This window comes from Callorhinus ursinus, unplaced genomic scaffold, assembly GCF_003265705.2.
Source record: "Callorhinus ursinus isolate GAN/ISIS: 27379988/994484 unplaced genomic scaffold, GSC_fseal_2.0 scaffold84, whole genome shotgun sequence".
Taxonomy (NCBI): domain Eukaryota; kingdom Metazoa; phylum Chordata; class Mammalia; order Carnivora; family Otariidae; genus Callorhinus; species Callorhinus ursinus.
In genome coordinates this window covers 2,930,534-2,950,899 of record NW_027397146.1, presented here as the reverse complement: position 1 = coordinate 2,950,899, position 20,366 = coordinate 2,930,534, and the positions used below count along the sequence as shown (strand labels likewise).

General features: G+C 62.8%; 1 protein-coding gene across 1 annotated transcript; it reads right to left on the bottom strand.

Annotated features, from left to right (window-relative positions):
* Positions 1-510: 510 nt before the first annotated feature.
* On the bottom strand, positions 511-14,895 carry BGN (biglycan). Its single transcript, XM_025862906.2, has 8 exons — positions 14,739-14,895; positions 5,241-5,492; positions 4,819-4,931; positions 4,186-4,399; positions 3,505-3,615; positions 3,193-3,286; positions 2,970-3,108; positions 511-1,744 (listed from the first exon to the last, which is right to left on the bottom strand). The coding sequence occupies exons 2-8, from the start codon at positions 5,479-5,481 to the stop codon at positions 1,547-1,549; spliced, it is 1,110 nt and encodes a 369-aa protein (XP_025718691.1). The 5' UTR covers positions 5,482-5,492; positions 14,739-14,895; the 3' UTR covers positions 511-1,546.
* Positions 14,896-20,366: the final 5,471 nt, after the last annotated feature.

Below are 20,366 nucleotides of genomic sequence, written 5' to 3'. Positions count from 1 at the left end.
CAGGTGGGCCGCGCACAACTTGCTGCCGCGTCTCTGTGAGGCCTGGCCTGCCCAGGTGTGCGCCCCCTGGTGCTGACTTGGGTGCTGTGCACAGTTTTGGTAACAGCCAGGATCTAGTGTTGTTCTGAGCCCCCAAATCCCATCAGGACAGGCAGGCAGGGCCCCCAGGATTTCCAGGCTCCCCTCTCAGAGTGAGGGTCTAACCTGGTGCTCTGAAGGTGGCAGGTGCTTGGCAAATGCTCCACTCTGGGAGGGCAGATGCTCCCTCAGCCAGGCCTGCTTTAGGAGCCCAGTATAAGGACAGCTGGGGCAAAAGCAAGTGCCTCGAAGAAAGCGGAAGGGGCCTCCTTGTCCAGTCTCGGACCGGGAGGTACTGAGGACTCTGGCCTGTGGGCAGGGAAAGCAGCAAAGAGGAAGCCCGAGGCTCAGAGTGGCCCACTGTGGCTCCCCTCTCCGCTCAGTCCGCAGCGCCACCCCCCCACCCCCCGTGAGTGGCAGCACACAGAGCCATATTGCACAGTGTTTCTTTAATTGGAAGACAACAACCGACCTCAGAAGCAGCCCCTCCTCAAGCTGGGTGTGATTGCTTGAAACCCCCACCATACCAGGGGCCAGAAGGCGAAGGGAGGGGAGAATTAGCCATCATGGGGGGAAAGAGGGACAAGGAAAGCTGGCTGGCGGCTCCAGTGGGATGCTGGGCCCTTTCCAGGGCCAATGCTCCCCTTTGGAACAGTGGATGCGTGCAGGGTGCGTCACCTCCACCTGTCGGCCTCCTCCAGGACAGTCCAGACTTGGGGGCAAGGACCGGGTGGGGCAGGCTTGGAGACAGCTGCCCACTGCCCCCTGGCTTGCCCGGGTAAGGGCTGGGCAGAAGCCTAGCGAGACAGACACTGGACCCAGCTCAGAGATGTGAGAGAGGAGAGCAAGGATGAGAGAGATAGATGGAGATAGAGAGAGAGGGAGAGAGAGAGAGAGAGAGAGAGAGAGCCAGAGAGCCAGAGAGGAAGATACTGGTCTAGAGGCCAGTAGAGCAAAGAGGCTCGGATAGATGGGCCATGAACTTGCGGAAGGGTGGGGGGCATGAGAAGCCAAGGGTAGCAGGCCAGGCCAAGGATGGTTGGAAGCTGGAAGAATGTGTGCCAGGCAGGTGGGGTGGGCTGTCTCCATCCTTGTTAGCCCTTTCCCACCCCCTTGACCCAGGGCCCATCCTTCTTGGACTGGAGTCTTGGGCAATTTGATTTCAGGGTGAATGGGAAGAGAGCTTTATGAGGGTGCCTCTGAGTGGCTATGATGGGGGGCGGGGGCAGGGGCAGCTCTGAAGCCAAGAGGCATGTGATGGTGGCTGGGTCTTGCGCCCCATCTGCATGCTTGGGAGCCAGGATGAGGGCGTCAGGAGGCAGCGAGTTGGGGTCCAGGATCAAGGGCGGGGCTGGGCTGGGTGCAGCTGGGTGCTGGCTTCGCTCCTTTGCTCGGCCTTCCCCTCCACGATGTCTGCTGTGCTCCCCAGAGGCCCCGCCCAGGCCACCACAGCGGCTGCTTGCTGCTTCTACTTTTTGTAGTTGCCAAACTGGATGGCCAGGCGGTCGGTGACGCAGCGGAAAGTGGCCGGCTGCACCTCCCAGTAGGGCACAGGGTTATTGAAGAGGCTGATGCCGTTGTAGTACGCCCGCTTGACCCCGAAGCCCACGGGACAGAAGTCATTGACGCCCACCTTGGTGATGTTGTTGGTGTGCAGATAGACCACCTGGGGGCAGAGGGGTGTGGCTCAGGCCCTGTGCGGGCGGCCGAGTCAACCCCTGACCACCCTCCGAACCTGGTCCAGCCTGGGTGGGCCAGGTGGAGGGCAGACAACAGAGGGCTGGGGCCCTCCCTCCTGGCTGAGTCCCGCCTGGCCATCGCATGGGTGCGATTTCATTGCAGGGTTTGCCCTTTTGAGGCTTGGGTATGGTTGCCAGGTGGGTGTTGGATGGGATTTTAGGGGGCTGGTGTGTGACCAGGGGCCGGGACCAGGGACCCAGATGCGGTGTGTGGTGGGTGGGAAGTGAGGGGCCTGGAAAGATGGCACCTTGGGCTCACAGAGGGTCCCTGGCCCTCCCTCTGGGTTTCCCAAACTCCAGGCCTGCCCCTGGGTACAGCCTCTCACTCCAGAGACCCAGAGGTATGAGGAGAAGGAGCCTGCAGATGACCTCCTCTTCCTTCCAGTCCGCAGGGGTGCTTCCTCTCTAGCAGCCCTCAACTTCCTGAAGCCCCTCTCTCGGGGAGGGACAGAGGAAGCAGGAGGGTGAGTAGGTAAGGAGCCCCGCGGTGGTGCGGAGGTGCTCAGACTGCAGCTGCGCCCTCTAGAGGCAGAGAGGACACCGGCCGCTAGAGGGCGCGCGTAGCCGGGCATGGACCTCCCTGCCGCAGCTTCTGGCCTGACCCTCTCCCCCCGCCCTCACCGGTCTGGACTTGGCTCTGGCTGGACAGCCTGTGAGAATGGCAGGTCTCCTGGCGAGTATGAATGGGACCGAGGAAGAGACTGGAAACCAAGCCAGGGACACGGGTCCCTGAAAGAACCCCAGGCAAGACCCTGCACCCCCTCATCAGCCTACTTCCTGCCCTGAGCTGAACCTATCTCGCCACAAATCTGTGCACCTCCGATGCCCAGACTGTTCCCTGACCTCCCAGGCTCTGCCATGCGTTTCTGGTGTCCCACCCACCTAGGAAAACTTCAGCTGCAATATCTACCAGGCCAACTCCTGCTCACGCCTCGAGCCCCTTCCCCACCCATAACCTGCCCTCCTTGTCATCCACGGTGGAGTCCCCGCTCGCCTTCCCTACTTCCTCAGCACTGATCCTTGTGATTGCTTCTTTGCAGATCAGGAGGCAGAGGCAGAGAGAGCAGAAGTCGTCGGCCAGATCACACACAGCAAGGTCCTGTTCCACTCTATCTTACAGAAGCTGGCATGGGGGCTGCCCACGGCTCTCACCTGGAGGAGCTTGAGGTCCGGAAGGCCAGAAGGCACCCTGGACAGCTTGTTATTGTCCAAGTGCAGCTCCCGCAGGGTGGGCAGGAAGCTTAGGCTCCCGTTCTCGATCATGCGGATCTGGTTGTGGCCAAGGCCCAACCTGCAAAGGGCAGGTGAGATGTACCAAAGGCTAGAGGAGAAAAGAGCAGTGGGGCAGGGCACACCGCTTGGACCCCCAGACCACCTGTACAGCTTAGAGTAACGGAGCAGATCCTCCAGCTCGATGGCCTGGATTTTGTTGTGGTCCAGATGGAGTTCATTCAGGGTCTCGGGGAGGTCTGCCAGGAAAAGAGGGTGTTCTGAGTGGAATGCAGGAGGGGAGGCCACGTGTGCGGGCTGGGTCTGTATGCGGGGTGGTGGATGGGAGCGCAGGACTGCCAAAGTCCTCCCTGAGTTGACTGGTGGCTCCAGATGTCTCCAGCCCCCCCGCCCCCCATCTGTGCCTATCTGTGCCATGGAGGCTGGACAGCAGGGGGGAAAGGGGCTGCCTTCCTACCTTTGGGGATGCCGGTAAGCTTGGCCTCAGAGATGCGAAGGTAGTTGAGCTTCAGGCCATCGAAGGCTCCAGGCTCAAAGCCACTGTTTTCCAGGGGGTTCCCACCCATCTCTAGGAGAGAAGCCCTGCTCAGTCCTGGCGCCGGAGCTGGGCGGCCGCCTGCCTGCACAGCCCCAGGTCCTGCGGGCTTCCTGGCTTGGGCTGGCCTGAAGGGCCCTGCTCCCCCGATGGGCCCTGCTCCCCCAGCTCCCCGTGAAAGCACCTCTGCTAATTTACTGGGCCGATTGCGAACTCCTGGCTATTCAAGACCATTACCTCCCAAGGGTGTTGGCCCAGGCATCGACCTCCGGGGGTAGGGGAAGCAGGAGGAAAGGGAGGGGAGCCAGAGATCAAGGTGGGGCTCCACCCCAGCCTGCTCAGCTCCTCTGGCTAGGCCCATGGTGGTCCCCGGCTGGCTGGCTGGCCCTTTCCCTCCCCTCTCTCTATGGTCCCCAGGTTTCTCTTCATTTTGCCTTGGCAGCCCTGGGGCATGCCCCCTAGACAAGCCTCCAGAATGTCCTGTGAGGCCCACCAGGCTTGTCCGTGGCACTGAGCCACTCTGGCTACAAGAGGCTGCTCTCCCTGGGCCCTCCCCGCTGGCCATGGGGTAAGGCCTGCCTGTCGCAGGCCGGCCGCACTCACCGATGCAGTTCATGTTGCGCAGCCCGCTAAACACGCCCTTCGGCACCTTGCGGATGCGGTTGTCATGGATGCGGAGCTCCACCAGGGAGCTGGGCAGGTTAGGTGGGATCTCCACCAGGTGGTTCTTGGAGATATAGAGCTTCTGCAGCTTCCGCAGGGGGCTGAAGGCCTTCTCGTGGATCTTGGAGATCTTGTTGTTCACCAGGACGAGAGCCTGGGGCAGGGAGGGCGTGGGAAGTGAAGGCACCAGCTCCCCACCGCGCCCTGCCCTCACCACTTTCTCCCTCCCTTGTCTGCGCGCCCCCCCCCCCCCCCGGACCACTTCGCTGCGCCTCGATTTCCCTACTTGCACCCTGGCTATGACGAAGTCTTTTCCTTCTCGGGTCGCTGCAATGCGCCAATACAACAAAAAGTTTTCAGCCGAAAAGGGAATTGGGCGGAGCGATTCTGTCCTGTGCTTCTGGCTGCTGACATCCACACATGTGACCTGTGACCTGGGGCACTCCAGACTTCTCGCAGGACTCCATGGGCCCCCGGTCCCTCTGGCACCCACATGGCACTCCACAGGCACCCAACTCCTCAGCTGCAGACCGCCCACCTCCTCGGAGCCCCGCAGGGCCGGGGCAGGCTTACATAAAGGTGCTGGAGGCCTTTGAAGTCATCCCTGCGGAGCTCCGAGATGTCATTGTTCTGCAGGTCCAGCAGCGTCGTGTCGGGTGAGATCTCCTTGGGAACAGCCTTCAGACCTGGGGGCCGGGGCCGCCGTCACCAGCATGAGCGACTCTGAGCACCGGGTGCACGCACGCGTGCACACACACACACACACACACACAGAACAGACACGCACGCAGGGACTCTGCCACACGTGAAGGCCCTTCTCACTCCCCACCTGCTTGCAACCAAACAACCGTTCCACACTGCAACCCCAGATCACCCCATCCCTGACCCCACCCTTTCATGCCCATCCCACAGGACGGACACGTGTCTTCTTGGTAGGGCACTCAGGCTGGGCCTGCGCCTTCAAGCACCTGTCCCGCCCTGGTCCCAGGACTGACCCAGGTCGGAGCACTGAACAACCCGCAGGTGGCAGTGGCAGCCAAAGGGACACATGGCGCTGAAGGTGGGCGTGAGGGAGTCCAGGTCCGGGACCCCTGAAGTTGTCTCAGCACCCGAAGCCTCCTCATCGTTCAGCATGGGCAGCCCGTCGTCCAAGGTAAAGTCCCAGAAGGCCTTCTGCTCAAAGGGCAGAGCCTGGCTCAGGGCCAGCAGGGATGCGAGGAACCACAGGGGCCGCATGGTAGGTGTGCCTGGGAAGCCAGGGTGAGGAGGGGCTGTCAGGAGGGCCCAGCCGGCACTTGTACCTGCCCTCCAGGCCCTTTCCTGGCAAACCTCCAGACGGCAGGAGCCGAGGTTCTGCGAGTGCTGGCACCCCGTTCGCCACTCCTCCCTGGGGACAGCCAGACCCCAAGGTAGGAGCGGCCTGGGAGGAGGCGGCAGAGGGAGGAGGTGTGGGCAGGCAAGAGACACCTCCTTCTGCTCCCCTCCGATCCCAGGCAGGATGCTGGCTTTAATGGGCAGTGTGTTGTCTGGCCAGTCGGTGAGTCTGCAGCACTAAGCCCCTCCCCCGCTGTCCCCCCCCACACCACTGAGTCAGCCGGCAGCCTGCCTGGGGAGGGGGGGGTCAGTGAGGCGAGCGAAGGGAGTGGGGGAGGCAGACGGAAACGCAACTATTTGCCCCATACCGGCTTCGAAGGATTTGGAGTTTGAATGTACTATTGTGGCTCAGGGCAATGTGGGTGCAGTCAGCATTGAGCTAGACCACCATGAGTCACTTCCTTTCCTGCCTGAGCTCCCCCTTGCAGCACACCCACATTTTTCGAAGAAAAGTGGAGGGGCCAAGACACCAGGCTGGGCACGCTGGGCTGAGACCTGGGCTAGCCCCGGAGGTGGTGCGGGGAAAGAGAGCAGGGCCGAAATGGCCGAGGGGAGGGGCACCCACCCTCCCCATTGCTCCCCTGGGCCTCAGCAGCCCCTCCTGGCCTCCAGCGCTTCCCCTGGCTTGGCCTGCAGAGCCCCAGGGCTCGCACATCGGCCCCTGCCTTCCTTCTGCCCGTGGCCCAGCCCCCTGGAGAGGCCACCAGAGGGGAGCAGGCTGCTGCCAAAGTGGCCGGCAGGACCAGGCTTGTCTGAAGGCTCCCCCAGGCCGGGCAGCAGGGTGGGCGTGAGGGGGAGCTGCCCTGCCCGAACCTGCCCCGGGTGCCCATATTTACCCACCTCCTTCCTTCTCCCCTCCAGAGAGAGGCCCCTCGGCTGGAAGGTCCTGGGCAGGAAAAGGCCTCTCCCAGCACCCTCACCTACCTGGATTGCCCGGGAAAGTCCCAGCCAGCCTAGTTTCAGCATCTGTTATACAGGCATAATTGGGCCTGCCCTGCTTCGCTCCCAGATTCTGGTGTCTGGGGTTGCCTTGGGGGCATCTGTGGGCAGTTAAGCCTGGCCGGATTCCAGGGGCTTCCTGCAGACCCACACTGGGCCCCACCCCAGGGAGACCCTCCTCACTTGGGGCCCATTTTGGCTGGGGGAGGGGCTGTGAGGGGCTTCAGCGAGGCTGGGTGACCCCTGAGCCTCAGTGCTGGATGGAAATGTGGAAGGAATCCCTGGGGAGTGGAGGGCCTGCATACTCTAGGCCAGCACCTTGTGAGCAGCTTGGCCCTGCCTGCTGCTTTCCTGGGCAAGCCCAGTTGGTGCGGGCTTGGGCTAGCTATAGCCGGCTGCCCCCCAGAATCCTCCCAACGAGCAGGCCAGGCTCCTGGGACCCCCCTCCGGGTCTGGGCACAACTGCTCTATGCCCCGGGTTCCCATCTGTCCCAGTCTTGCCACCCCCTTCCATACTCAGGCACGACCCCTCAGTGGGTCACGTAGCTTGCGCTGGCTCCCACCATCCCCGAGGACAGAGTGGGAGAGAATGGAGTGGTCTTTCTGGCAACCAGGCCTGCAGTGTGCTTGGCCAGCAGAGGTCACGGACCCAGGACGTGGTTCAGTGGACTCAGCTGGAGAGCCAGCCCCAGAACGCCCCCAGCAGGTTCCAACAGCCCTCCTGAGTGTGGCGCCCAGTGACAAGCGCAGAGAAGCTGCGTGCCTGTCCCAGGTCACACAGCAAAGCAAAGGTCCCCCATGTTGGGGGAGCACCCAGTGTGCCTGGCTCCTTCAAGCCCCAACACCCCACGATCACACCCCAGGTCCGGCCAGCCCCCAGAAGGTCACAGCGCCGAGTAGGGTGAAGGCCCTGTGCTTGCCTACCTGGCAAGTGTGTCCCTCCTTCTTCACCTGATTCTGCAACCTCCAGGGCAGAGCAGGGTAGGCCTAGGCCTCGAGTGCCTGCTGCCGCTGCTTGGGGCCCTTGCCTGGGAGCCACTGGATGCCCAGGGCTGGGAGGAGGGGGAGTGGTAGGAAAGAACAGGAAGGGGAGGATGGAGGCAGGAGAGCAAGATGGAGTGGGAGAGAGGGAGGAGACTGTTCCCTTCTCGCCTGGCACCCCTGCCAAAGCCGCTACCTCACAGGGGGGATGAGTCAGGGCTGGAACGCCCAGTGGGAGCCTTGGAAGGCTTTGGGATCCACAGCTCACCTGGATAGGTGGGGGTGGGTGGGGTGGTCTGGCCAGGCCCAGGGAAGGCTGTGGGGAGAGGTGGGCAAAAGCAGGCCTCTTCTAGCCTGCCGGGGCTGGGAAGGGCTGGGGGTCTCCACAGGGAACCTCCGGCCCCCCTATCTGGCCCTTCCACCAGAGTAGGGGATGGATGGCCCTGGGAAGGCCAACCAGGGTGAGACTGGCCACCCAGGCTCCACGTGGGCTCCCGGAACCTGTCCCGGGGGGATGGGTGCTCTAGACGAGATGAATCAGCTCAAACCAGCCATGCTTGATGTCGCTGCATCTGGGGGCCACAGAGAGGCTGAGGCAGCGGCCCTGGGCTCCAGCGCAGGCTCGTTCTTGGGGGAAAGGGACTGAAGCTGAGGGCTTGGAGGCCCTACACCAGGGCCCTGTGACAGAGGCAGAGGACAGGGTGTGGCTGGTTCTCCTGCCACCCGCTTCTGGCCGGGCCCAGGCAGTGGACCGGCTGGAAGGGTGGGGGCTGGGCAGGCTTCCCAGCAGAGCCTCATGTCCACTCTGGGAGCCGGCACAAGACTCAGCGAGTAGAACTGCACGGCGGCGTGGGGAGTGGGGGCTGGCCGGACAATGGACCCGAGGGGCCTTGAGCCCCATCAAAGTGTGCTTGGAGCTCGCTGAGACACCCCCCCGCCCAGCCCCCAGAGCAAGGGAAAGAAGTGGTCACAGCGGTGAGGCCTCCGGCCCGGTGCCCACAGGTGTGAACAAGGGAAAAGGCCGGGCTTCCTGGAGCCTGCACCGCCAGACCAATAGGGCCTTCCTTGTCTAGCCCTCTGAAAGCCAGCGCAGTCCTCCGAGTGGGATTGCTCCAGGTCAGCGCCAAACAAGACGCATTGGCAGCCTCTGAGAACATGGAGGGCCTGTGCCAGGCATTCAGGCCAGGCCAAGGGCGGCGGGAGCAGGACTTAAGGTCTGGCATGCCCTGGGAGCTTGCTTGCAGATGTGTGGCTTGCCGCTGCCAAGTCGTAGACGCCGGGCACTGTCCCGAGGCCTCAGCCCAGGGCGTCTGGCCCCACGGAGCAACCCGACCTGAACTCTGGCGTGCGTGCCACCATCTACCTAGCCCTGCCGAATCCCTGCGACTACGTGGATGGGGAGGGTTGGGAAGGGGACAGGCAAGACAGGGTACCCTCCCCCCCCGGCCCCCCTCTGTCCGCCAAATCCCTCAGGGGCCAGCTCCAAACAACAGGCCGGAGGCAGGGGCACTGTCCAGAGCTGTATTCCCAGCTGCTCCCTGCTGCCCTCCCAGGCCCCAGCCCATTGACCCTCCGACGGCGTCTAATCTGCATTTGTGTGCCAAGCAGAGAGAGGGGACACGCGCCACCCATGGGTCTGCTGAAGCCTATGCAGGTGCGTGTGTGTGAGGGGGTGACCGTGTGAGGGGCTCATGGCTGGAGTGGGGAGGGGGCAGGCCCTGAGTCCCACCCCATCTGCGTCTGCACCCCAGCCACTGTCGGCTGCAGGGCGAGCGGACGCCTGAACATGGCCGGCCAGGGCAGCTCTTTCCTGCCGTGGCCCTGGCACTGCTGGTGTGACTGGACAGAGCTGCGCCCCGGGCTCTGTCAGCCTTCAGGGAGAGGTTTGACCTGAATGTGGGAGTTGGAGGCTGCAGGGAGCCGGCAGGGAGCCAGCCCACTGGCTACAGAGGGCTGGTCCCGGGGACCCGGCAGGGTGGCCCGGGCTGGCTCGGCCAGACCTCTCTCCCCACAGCATTCAGGAGAGCCATCCACCCCTCTCCCACTCTGCCGGGAAACCTCTGGAAAGCAGGAGGGTCGAACTGCTGGCCAGGAGCCAGGCAGCAGATGACACAGGTCAGCTGGGGGTCCTGAGTTTTCCGCCTCCATTCACACCTGAGCCGTGTGTCCTTCCTCCTCCTCCCACTCACTGAAGAAATCCTGAGCTCCTCCTCACCACATTCTAGAATGTTTGAGGAAGAGGGTGGATGCTATCATCTCCCAGGGGCGGGGCAGGGGACTTAAATGGTCTCTTAACACAGCCCTCCCAAAGACCAAAAGAAGCAAGCGCTGTTTTTACCACTTAATGAATAGGTAAACTGAGGCTCAGACTTTGCCCCCACAACTCTTGCCCAAGGCCACACAGTAAGGAAATGGTAGAACTGGACTCCACTCTCTGTCTGTCTCTGTCTACCTGCCCATGTAACTGGCCCCATCCTCTGTCATTGCAGACTGTGCCACAGGTCCCAAAGCCACAGGACCCCTATACTCCCTAGGCTGTGCAGGGGGCTGGATCAGCCCCTCGGTCCCTGGAAAAGACTCCTCGGCAGCTCCCTCACCTGAGCCGGGAGGTGATGCTGGTGGAAAGCAGGGCCCTGCTCTGTGGGCCCTTTGCCCCCTTGCTGGCATCATGAATCCTCTGGCAACACGGGGCCTCCCTCTGACCACCGCGAACAGTAACGCCCTACTGTCTGGAGGGCCAGCCGCCCCTCCGTGGCCCCAGCACATCCACCAGTGCTTGCTTCAGGTCTGCAGAGGCATGGAAAAGCCATCATCCCAGCCAGGCCAGGGAGCTTCACTGGAACATTTTAGGTCCTAGCAGGCACCAGACCCCGAAGGGAGATGTTCTCAGCCTGGTTCCCAGAGCCCGGCGCCCCACCTGCCTTGCTCCCTGGCTGCGCCAGGCCAGGCCAGGCCAAGGCAAGGGGGCTTGGCCCTGCCTTCTGGGCAGGAGACTGGCCAGGCACCTGGGAGTGAGACCCTTCCCTTCCTGGGCCCAGGGTTTCCTGCAGCTCCTTCCCTGCATCGGGTTCCCTGTTCTCTGCCGGGAGATCTGGCTGGGGGTGGGAGCCAGCCCCCTGCAGTCAGCCCAGGGGGCCCCTCCCAGGGCTCCCCCAGTGCATGCCTCCTTGCAGCCAGGTGGCCGCTAAGGCCCTGGTGGACCATAATCAAGGGCGAGCAGGGACTCAGACTGCAAGATCAAGGTCACATTTGCCTCCGGTCTCCTGGGACGGGGCTGCCAGAGCCAGCCTCTCTCTCTGCCCTCTGCCCCTCTCCTTCAAGTCCCGCTTCTGTTCCCCCAATCCCCAATCCTGCAGCCACTTGGGCCTGTGTCTGCTGTGTTCCACTTGGCCATCTGACCCTCAAGGGGCAGATGGTGGGGGAGAAACAGGGGTGAGCTTAGAGTCACAGAGTCCTGCAGCTCAGCCCCAGGCTGGTGTTTGCGGAGTTTGGCTTCCAGATGCCATGGACTGGGAGAGCTGAGTGCTAGGAGACTGGGTAGAGACCCCAGCCCCTTAAAACTGAGACATGTGTTACCACAGGGAGGGGCTGGTGAGTCATCTGAGTTCCGGGCTCCCGGGAATGACAGTGATGTTGTTCTGTAGGCTGCCATGGGAACTGAGGCTGGTGGGTCCCAGGCAAGAAGGCGTCTTCCATGGCCACCCCATGAACTGTCCTGATCCAGAGCAGGGCAGTTGGGGGGGGGACACGAGAAGCCAAACGGGGTGGCTTTGGGGCAGCTCCCAGGAGCCTGGAGTCTCAGAGGGAGTGAAGGAGGCCCCGGGGGGACGCTCGGGCCGTGGGCTCCAGGTGAGTGGGGGGGAGGGGGGGATGAATCACAGCCACCCACCCCCTAGAGGAGGTGGCCGCGAGGGCCCGGCCCCATGCCCACCCCAGGGGCCACTGGGAGACTGGCCTGACCACGGGGCCGGCCAGTTAGGCTTAATGGGCCTCAGGCCCGGGGGGCAAGACTGAGCAGATATGTTCCCCATTCCCCCAGCGCAGCCCCCCTCTGCCGACCCCCTACTGGCTCCCTCTAAGGTGGGATTTACAGAAGGCGTCCTGTGGGTGATCAAGGTGTGGGCCCCAGTGTCTGAGCAGAAGAGGACGGGGGGGGGCACTGACTGGCACTAGGGTCAGCTGATGGGGGGCGGGGCAGGGCTGCCAGGACCCTGCCTTCAGGGAGAGCTCTTGCTCAACCCCCTCAACTCCACGGCTCACAGGGAGGGTGCCTGGGAGAGCCGCCATCACCCCTCCTGCCCCTCAATTTGAGCCAAGCCCTTGGGCTGGTGTGTCCCCTTGCACCAATGGGGCCAACAGGTGTGGAAGGAGGCAACTCCGGGCAGAGACCAAGCTCTCTCACCCTGGGGTGACCAATGAGGAGGGTGGGGAGGGAGTCATGGTGGGGGTGGGAAGACCTTTTTTACAATCAGGGGTGTTGGAAGGTCCCTAGAGATGTGCAAGACAAATGACCCAGTGGCTCAGCAGATGAGGCTTCAGAGGTCCTGGGGTTGGGGCTGGGACCGTCTGCGGTGGGGGAGGGGGACAGGGCGGACGGCACCTGCACCAGTGCCCACTGCTTGTGTGCCCCAGAGAGATCCTGCGAGACGGCTGCGTCCCCAGGCTGCTAAGGACAAGTGACCGCTGGGGCAGTCCTGTGCTGCGCTGTCTCCGCGGGGCTTCCCCAGGGAGCGGAAGAGGGATGGCTGTGAGTGGCCCAGGAAGCAGGGCAGCTGGGAGAGATGGGAGGCCCTGTTGGAAGGCTCTGCCCTCTTGTGGGGACTTGGCACTGGCAACGGAAGGGGCACTCTGGGGTCTCTCAAACACTCCCGTTCCTCCTGTCGTTCCTTGTTTATGCTCCTCCAATGGGCCAGGGCCACTGGTAAGATGGGGAAGAAATTTGGTCAGAGGACTGGCATGCCAGCCTTCTGGGCCCCGGAAATGAGCCTGCACAGAACTGCCCCCGGCCCATCAGCGAAAAAGCTGGGCTTCAGACTCCCCATCTACAAAACGGGCACTCGAGTCCCTGCTCCGGGGCAGGGCACAAAAGCCGTGGGATGGTTTGTGCCCACTGTGACCTGGGTTCTTGGGGCTTAAAGGTAGGCCAGTGGGCGGGCGGGTGGGCCAGGCTCCCAGTCTGCTCTCGCCGTCCAGTGTGGTGCCTTTCCTTGGATGCACCCCCACCCTCCTGCCCTCCAAGGCTACCCCGAGCTGTCCCACCAGAGCCAGACACGGGCGGCTTCCCCGCGAAGGTGCCTCTGCCTGAGCAGCCGGTGTCTCAGGGAGCCGAAGGCCCAGGCAGCTGCATGTCTCCAGGAGGCGCTCCCCTGCGTGTTCGCGGCCGCCCGCACGCATTTTCACCCCGCACCAACCCTGTCCCTGCAGGGACCTCCCCCAGGAACCTTCTTTCTTGGCACTGAGGGAGGCCTGAGCATCTCCAGCCTGTCTCAATGCCACTGAGGCCCTATAGGGTGGAGAGCTGGCAGGCCAGGGAGCAGGGGAGGGCACGGACGCAGGAGCATGCTGAGGATAGGACTGGCCATATCTGCAACCAGAGTGGCCCTTAACGAACACTGTTCAAGAATAGTCTCCCTGGTCTGAACGAGGTCTACCCCGCCTGCCCTAAGCCACCACCCTGCCCTGGAGCACCCTGGGCCTCCTGTTCCCCTCAGCCGAACCAACTCGGGCAGCCCTCACGAACCAGTGCCTGGGCCGCAGCCCCACCCACGGAGCAGTGAGCGGGGGTGCTCCCATCCCCCAACCCTCCAGGCCACTTGGTGACACATGCAGAGAGCTCCATTCAGCCTTGCTCCTCTCCTGGGTCTCTTGGCAGGCCCCTCAGCATGCCAGCCATCTTGGGACCTTGCGGGACAAGAGGCCAGTGGCCCTGTCACCTCCCACTCCAATCCCCACGCGGTGCAGTTGGCCACAGGTTGTCGTTATCAATGGCCAAGTGACTTTGAGGCTTCCCTGGGTGGTATGGCGTCGATAGCCAGGGCTTGTCAGTCAGGAGCCCTGGTCCTGGCCCCAGCTTTGCATCTGATTTGCTGTGCAATTGTAGGCAGGTTTCTGCCTGTCTCTGGGCCTCACGGGTCCCCTTTGTACGATGGAGGGAGTAGGGGTGAGACCAGCAGGGGCCACTCCTCCCCTCCCAAAGCACTCTGGGGGGCAAACTTGCAGCTACGCTTTTGCTTCAGACCTGGGGCTCTCCCTCCAATCTAGAGTCGCCCCATGCACTAGTCGGTGGGGGGCTGCTTTTGGGGGACAGAGCTCTTGAACCTCACTGATCCTTAAAGGCATCCATCCTGGGACAACGGTGGATCTGTGGCCTCACCCTTCCCCAGGGCCCCCAGAAGCCCTCCAGGGCCCCAAACTAGGCCTGCCCAGGCTAACATGGCATTCCCCCTGCCCCCCCCCCCATTCTGAATCTCAATCCAAGGGGCTCCTGGGGACAGGCAGAACTGAGCCACCCAAAGCAGCTGCACCCAGGGACCCTGCGGCCAGGGCCCTGTGGACCCACCCCTCACTCAGGAGGAGGTAGAGGAAGGGAATTAGCCTGTGAGGAAGGGAGAAATATCTGGGCCGGCTGCCTGGGGTATGCGGGGGAAACCGAGTGTCCGAGCCCACGCCAAGGGCCGGTGCTGGGCAGTGCGGACTGTTCCCCGAGGGTGCCAGAGCAGAGCGCAGAGGGAAGCCCGCAGGAGTGCGGTGTGCTCTCAGGGACTCAGGGACTCCCAGTGAAGGAAGAGGGCCACCGGCAGAGCTGGGATGCCAGCCACCCAGCCATGCCTGGGCCATGCTCGGTGTGTGTGTGTGTGTGGGGGGGGAAGTCAAGGGGAAGAACCCGAGAGGGAGGCAGGGAGGGCAGACATGCAGTGTTGCTGAGTGAGGTCAGAAGGGAGAGGAAAGGGGGTCAGAAAACACAGAAAGGGCCAAGGGCTAAGGGAGCTGCAGCGTGGCGACGAAGGGGTGTGGGCCGGTGGGAATCATGCCTGGAGGTAAGGGGCTGGCAGAGACAAGGGTAGGGATGCGGAGGGGTGGTGTGGGGGCAGCAGGGGCGGGGGGCAACTCCAGGACGGTGAGGGGGCAGTGGAACCAGGGATGAGACAAGGAGGGGACAGCAGGGACAGCTGGGGGGGGAGCTGGCGTGGGGGCCCTACCTGGAGAGGGCAGGCAGCCGGGCACAGGCTGGCTGGTTGGCAGGCTTGGGTGTCAGGCAGTCAGTGCGTCTGTCCGTCTTCGTCGGGCCCTCCGAGAGCAGCTGCTCACTCCGGGGCAGTTTGTGGAGAGAGGGAGACAGAGGCGGTGGGAGGGAGGCTAAAGGCTGGGCGGGCTGGCCGACAGGGAGGGGACGGCGGCAGGAGGGGGCGGGGAGGGAGGAAAAGAGGGAGGGGGCTGGTAGGGCGGAGAGGGAAGGAGAGAGGGAGGGAAGAAGGGAGGGAGGGGGCAGGCCTCCGGGGGGCCCCCCTGGAAGCTTCAAAGGGAGCAATTTTCTTCTAGACGGCTGGGCTAGCTGTCCTTCCCCCCCCACCCCCCACCCCACGGCCCCAGGCGCATGGGGAAGGGACTCACTCTCACTCACACAAGGACCCTTGGTGTCTCTGGGCAGGCACAGCCTTAGATAGTCAAATTTTCCACTGCCCAGATAGGGACACTGAGGCCCAGAGAGGGGCGGGCACTGGCTTGCTGGCACTTGCAGGCAGAGAGCAGAAAGGGAAGGGAGGCGAGGGGGAGGCGGCCTGTGGTTGCTAGTCCAGCGAGTGGCCCCTGGAATTCTGTCCTGAGCCCGCCCAGAACCTCGGGCGGCCTGGGCCTGAACAAGGAGGTGGTTCTCCGCCGTCAGGGAGGCGGCTGTTGCGGATTTCTAGAAGGGCCTGATGCAGGCTCCCAGGTACTCTGGACATCCCAGCCCCCCACCCCACTCCAGTCTTTTTTCCCTCGAAAAGAGGACTGGTCCTCTCTGTGTGAACTCAAGATGGGACTCAGCTGGGGACTGACAGGAAGGCGTCACAGACTCTGGGGGTCTTCCCTAGCTCGCCTGCCCTGAGGCTCAGACAAGCTGAGAGTGGAAAAGTGAGTCATCTTTCTTTGCTCAATCCGTGCGGTCCCCTAGGAGGCAATGAATGCTCTGTGGGTGGGCACTTCCTCGGGGCTGAGCCCAGTGCCGGCCACTCACAGGGTCGAACTGGGCCAGCCTGCCGAAGGTCCCAGGAAGAGGCCACCATCAGCCACAACCCCACGTGATCACTGGGAGCCCAGCTCTACCTGTGTCTAGAGCCCAGGGCCTTAGCACATGTCCTCTCTGTCCAGCGGGGTCCCCTTCTTCTCCTGGTCTGGGTACCCAGCATGCAGCAGAGCCAGGCCACGGCCAGCCTCCTTCATGGGAGGGGAAGGGAGGGTTTCCACAGGGCTAGAAAGTGAAGTGGGGAGCAACGTTGAGGTCCGCAAAGGAAACAGAGGGAAGAAACTAGAGAAGGGACGGAATGCCCCCGAGATCAAAAGAGAAAACTGCATGGAGAGACGACAAACTCCCCAGGCAGAGGCTGAGGGAGGCGGGGGCGGGGGGGGGGGGGGGGGGGTCCCTCCAGGGGAAACAGGAGTGAGGCCTGCGGGTCCTGAGCACCTGGCCAGGTGTGCAGGGCCACGTGCAGGTGGGGTCTGGAAAGTTCTGCCTGGGGATGTGGCTGGGCCTGGATCCCCTTCCATGTGCACCAGAATCAGTTCAGGGCCCCCGGCCGAGGACCTGAGACACATGGTGGCCTGATGAAGCCATGGTGCCTGCCTGCAAGAAGGTTCCAGGCCACGGAGAAAGGAGATGTGGGAAAAACAGGATCTGGGGTGGGAGCTCTTGTTTTCACGGGTGAGGCTGCTGCAGATGCTTGGGACCTGGAGACTGGAGAGAACACATGCCCTTCCAGACAAGGGGAGTCGTTTGTCTGCTTGTTTGTTTATTTGTGTTTTTTACTGTTTATTGGAGACATCCTCAAACGTCTTTGGCAGTAGAAGCCCACGTAAGCGTCCCTGAGCTCCGGCGTCCCCAGTCACAGTGCCCCCGTCATGGATAAAACACCGGGCTCTGGGAAAGGGGCCCGTCACATATTGTATGATTCCACATGAAACATCCAGAAAAGGATGTTAGTATAGGGACAGAAAGTGCATGAGTGGTTTCTTAGGGCCAGGGGGTAAGTGCGGGGATGGAGGGTGGCAGCTGAAGGCATCAGTTTTCTCTTCCGGGTGATGAAACTGTTCTAAAGTTGACTATGACGATGCTGCACACTGAACATACTAAAAACCACTGCATTATATGTTTTATTTTATTTTTTTTAAAGATTTTATTTTTTATTTCTCAGAGAGAAAGGGAGATCACAAGCAGGGGGAGCGGCAGGCAGAGGGAGAAGCAGGCTCCCCGCTGAGCACAGAGCCCGATGCAGGACTCCATCGCAGGACCCTTGACATCATGACCTGAGCCGAAGGCAGATGCTTTACCAACTTGAGCCACCCAGGTGCCCTGAATTGTACATTTTAAATAGGTGAATTTTAGGGTATGTGAATTATATCTTAATAAAGTCTTTTTAAAAAAGAAAAAAAAAACCCATAAGACATGCCCATTGCCCCAAGCACCCTTTGAGCTGCATCTGAGGCCCCACCTGGCCTTGTGCCCCCAGGCCACCCTCCACTGGCCCTGCACGGCTCTGGGGGCTGGGACCCTAGGAGCCAGCACTCAGGTCCTCGGCCTCCAGGAGTCCCAGTGGGAACAAAAAGAGCCCTGAATACGGTGGCTGGAGCTCTGCTGGGGAAAGGCACTCTGGGGGCTCCGGGGCTGAGCTCTGAGCCCTGCAGGGAGGGGACGGGGGCACTCTTGTTTCTTGCTTCCCCAGGGCCACACACAGCACCAGAGACTCCGGAAGGCTCCCTGGAGGAAGTGACTTAGAATAGACAAGAGAAAAAGGAGGGAAGAGAAATCTTGGCAGAGGAAGGGATAGCACACGGCAAGGTGCAGAGGCTGTGGGGACCAGCGGGGAGAGCGTACCACCCCAAATGGGTGGGGTAGCCTCAGTGTCCCCTGCACAGTGCACAGCCTTGGGTGTTGGCCAGGCATGCTCCTGGAGGGAGCCTGGGGGTGATGGTGGGCAACACCCTGCACGGGGCACATTATGTACCCTGGAGCTCTTTCCTGCAGTCGGGGGCTGCATCTGGGGCAATATTTCCGTAAATACGGCTCTCGTGCCTGGAAGGCTCTTGTGTCTGTGGTTTGCAGTCTGCAATAAGGCATAACTGCACGCCCGGCCCAAGGCCCACTGAGTCACTCGGCCGGCCTGGCCCTCTAATTTGGGGGCCACTCCCAGACCAGCCAGGCAGCACCTCAGTCCCGGGCCTTCCCCTTCCTCCTCCCTCTCCCCGCAGCCCAGGAACAACCTGAACCCCAGCTGGGAACAGCCTGTTCTTGTGGCCCCCTGCCCTCTGGCAGCAGGAGGCAGGGGAGGGCAGGCATGGAGGGCAAGGCCGGAAGGAAGGAGCAGGCGTTTCCTGAGGCCCCCAGGCTCTGGAGGAGGCCCATGCACAGCTGTCTTAGCTCCACAAGAACACATGTTGGACAGGGCTGGCCAAGTCATGGGGGCCAGGGGGGCTGCGAGAGGCGGAGCCCGGCCTCTGCCAGCATGAGCCCATGGGGGACGAGGGCCCTCTCCCAGCATGCCCTTGACCTCCGGGACACCACCAGACAGGCAGGCCCCCAAAGCCCGAGCGTGGACACTTTCCCCAAAGGGCTACAGAGCGCCGGCTGATCCTGCCGCTCTAGGCCCCACTGCTGGATCCCTGCTCAGAGCAGCCGGCCCTCAGCTTGCCGGCCCAGCCCGTCCCCCAGGACCCAGCCTGGAGCCCTAGAGTGCGGGGAAGGTGCTTGGAGGTAGCATGGCAGGGGTAGCAGTCAGGAGACAGGAGGGCTGGCAAGGGCAAGGGTGCTAAGGCAAGGGCGCGCGCAGGAGGGAAGGGAGCCGAGGGGAGGGGAAGGCAGGGCTGGTAAGCAGCTGTGGGGGGCCCCTGGGGCAGGGCAGTCTGAACCCACTTCCGTCCTGTATGCCTGTGTGCGAAGGACCTGGAGTCAGCTGCAGCCTGTCCCCAAACAGCTGTGTGTGCCCTGCCTTCAAAGTGAGAGGGGGAAGCCCGGGAAAGAAGCAGGGCACACGGCAGGTAGGCTTCGAGTCACGGCTCCCCTTTGGGCATGAAACCCTGCCTCTGGTGGGGCTCCCTGGAGGGTAGAGTCTGGAAGCCTGGGAGGTGGCCCAGCATGTCAAGGCCCAGGGGCTTGAAAGGGACCCCTACCGAGGTGACAGCAGTTGAGAGAGCTCCAGCCCACCCAGCTGTTGGTCCCATGAGCCTCTGGGGCCTGGAAAGAACAGCATGGCCCTGAGCTCCAGGAGCCCTCTGCCAGCCCCCTCCTGGGCCCTTCCTGGCCTCCCTGCCGGGCTGTGTCTGCCTAGGCCCCTGCTCATTCCTCTCGGCCTCTACACGTCGCTCCCCCTGCCTGTTCTTCCTGGCTCCTCGCCCCTTCCTTAGATCTCCCATCTGTCTCTCTGTCCCTTTCCTGGGCACCGAGTCAGTCAGTCAGCCTCACTGTTCTCTGCCCCCCTGAGCACACGTGCTACTGGGTCAGAAGCCAGGATGTGCTTGGAGCAGCATGATGGTGAGCAAGTGTGATGAGCGCTGCAGAGGAAAGCCCCCAGGCCTAGGTACTAGCACAGAAGGCTTCCCGGGGGGAGGTGGCTCTCCAGTGGCCCCCTGGGCTGCCTTCCAGCCCTTCCCTGGAGTGCTCACACAGGGCTCTTGCAAAGCCAGCCCAAAGCAAGTGCTCTCACCCCAGGGAGCCCCCTTATGCCCCCCCCCCCCGCCCCCCGTCTCCAGGACAGGTACCCAGCAGGGTCGCAGCACATACACACACGGAGGTCACTTCTTGAGCAAGCGACCCCACCCAGAACTCAGCCGAGATCTCCGAGAGGGTCCTCGAGGCTCCTGGGCACTGCGGCCCCTGAAGCCAAGCCAGCATCTCCAAGTTCACGGCCTCGCATGTGGGCCTCACTCACAGCCTGCTGGCTTCATCCACTCCCAAACTCCACACCCTCAGTGGTGGGGCAGCGACAGTGGGGGAGCCAGGCCCAAAGTCACCAGCGGACAGCCCGTCCCACCCGGAGTGTCGCTGGAGGCTACAGTCCTAATAGTCGGGAGCCCTGAGGTAGCACACCTAACTGGGTGCAGGGGGCTGGGCACCATTGCCCACGAGGCTCACATTGAACAGACCCAAGAGGGAGCTGAGCCGCTGCAGAGGGCCGAGGCTCCGCCATCTGGAAGCTTCCCAGCGCCGATAGCCGAGGTGTGGCCGGTGGAAGCTGGCACTCTTTCTGCCAGAGCTTTTTTTGACCTTCCCCTGAGGACATAATCACACAGCGGCTCTCTGCCCCAGGCCGCCAGGGCTGTAATTTCAGGGCCCGAAGGGGTCTCCACGGAGGCTGGGCCTGTGTCTAGCTATCTTTAGAGAGGCATGGTCTGGGGTGTGGCGAGAGGAGGGAAGGTGGACAGGGGGCTGTGCCACAGGGAGGCGTCTGTGGGCTGCCCGTGAAGCCGGTGAGATACAGGGAGGCCATGAGGCACCCCGGGACAGCCATGGTCTTCCCCCCGGGGGGACGCCAGCCTCCCCCCCCCCCCCCCGGAGCAGTGGCTGCATCTTCTCGCTGCCTGCAGAGCTAGGAGGCCCTGGTGGGGGCAGGGGGTGAGGGCAGGCACAGGGGAGGGGG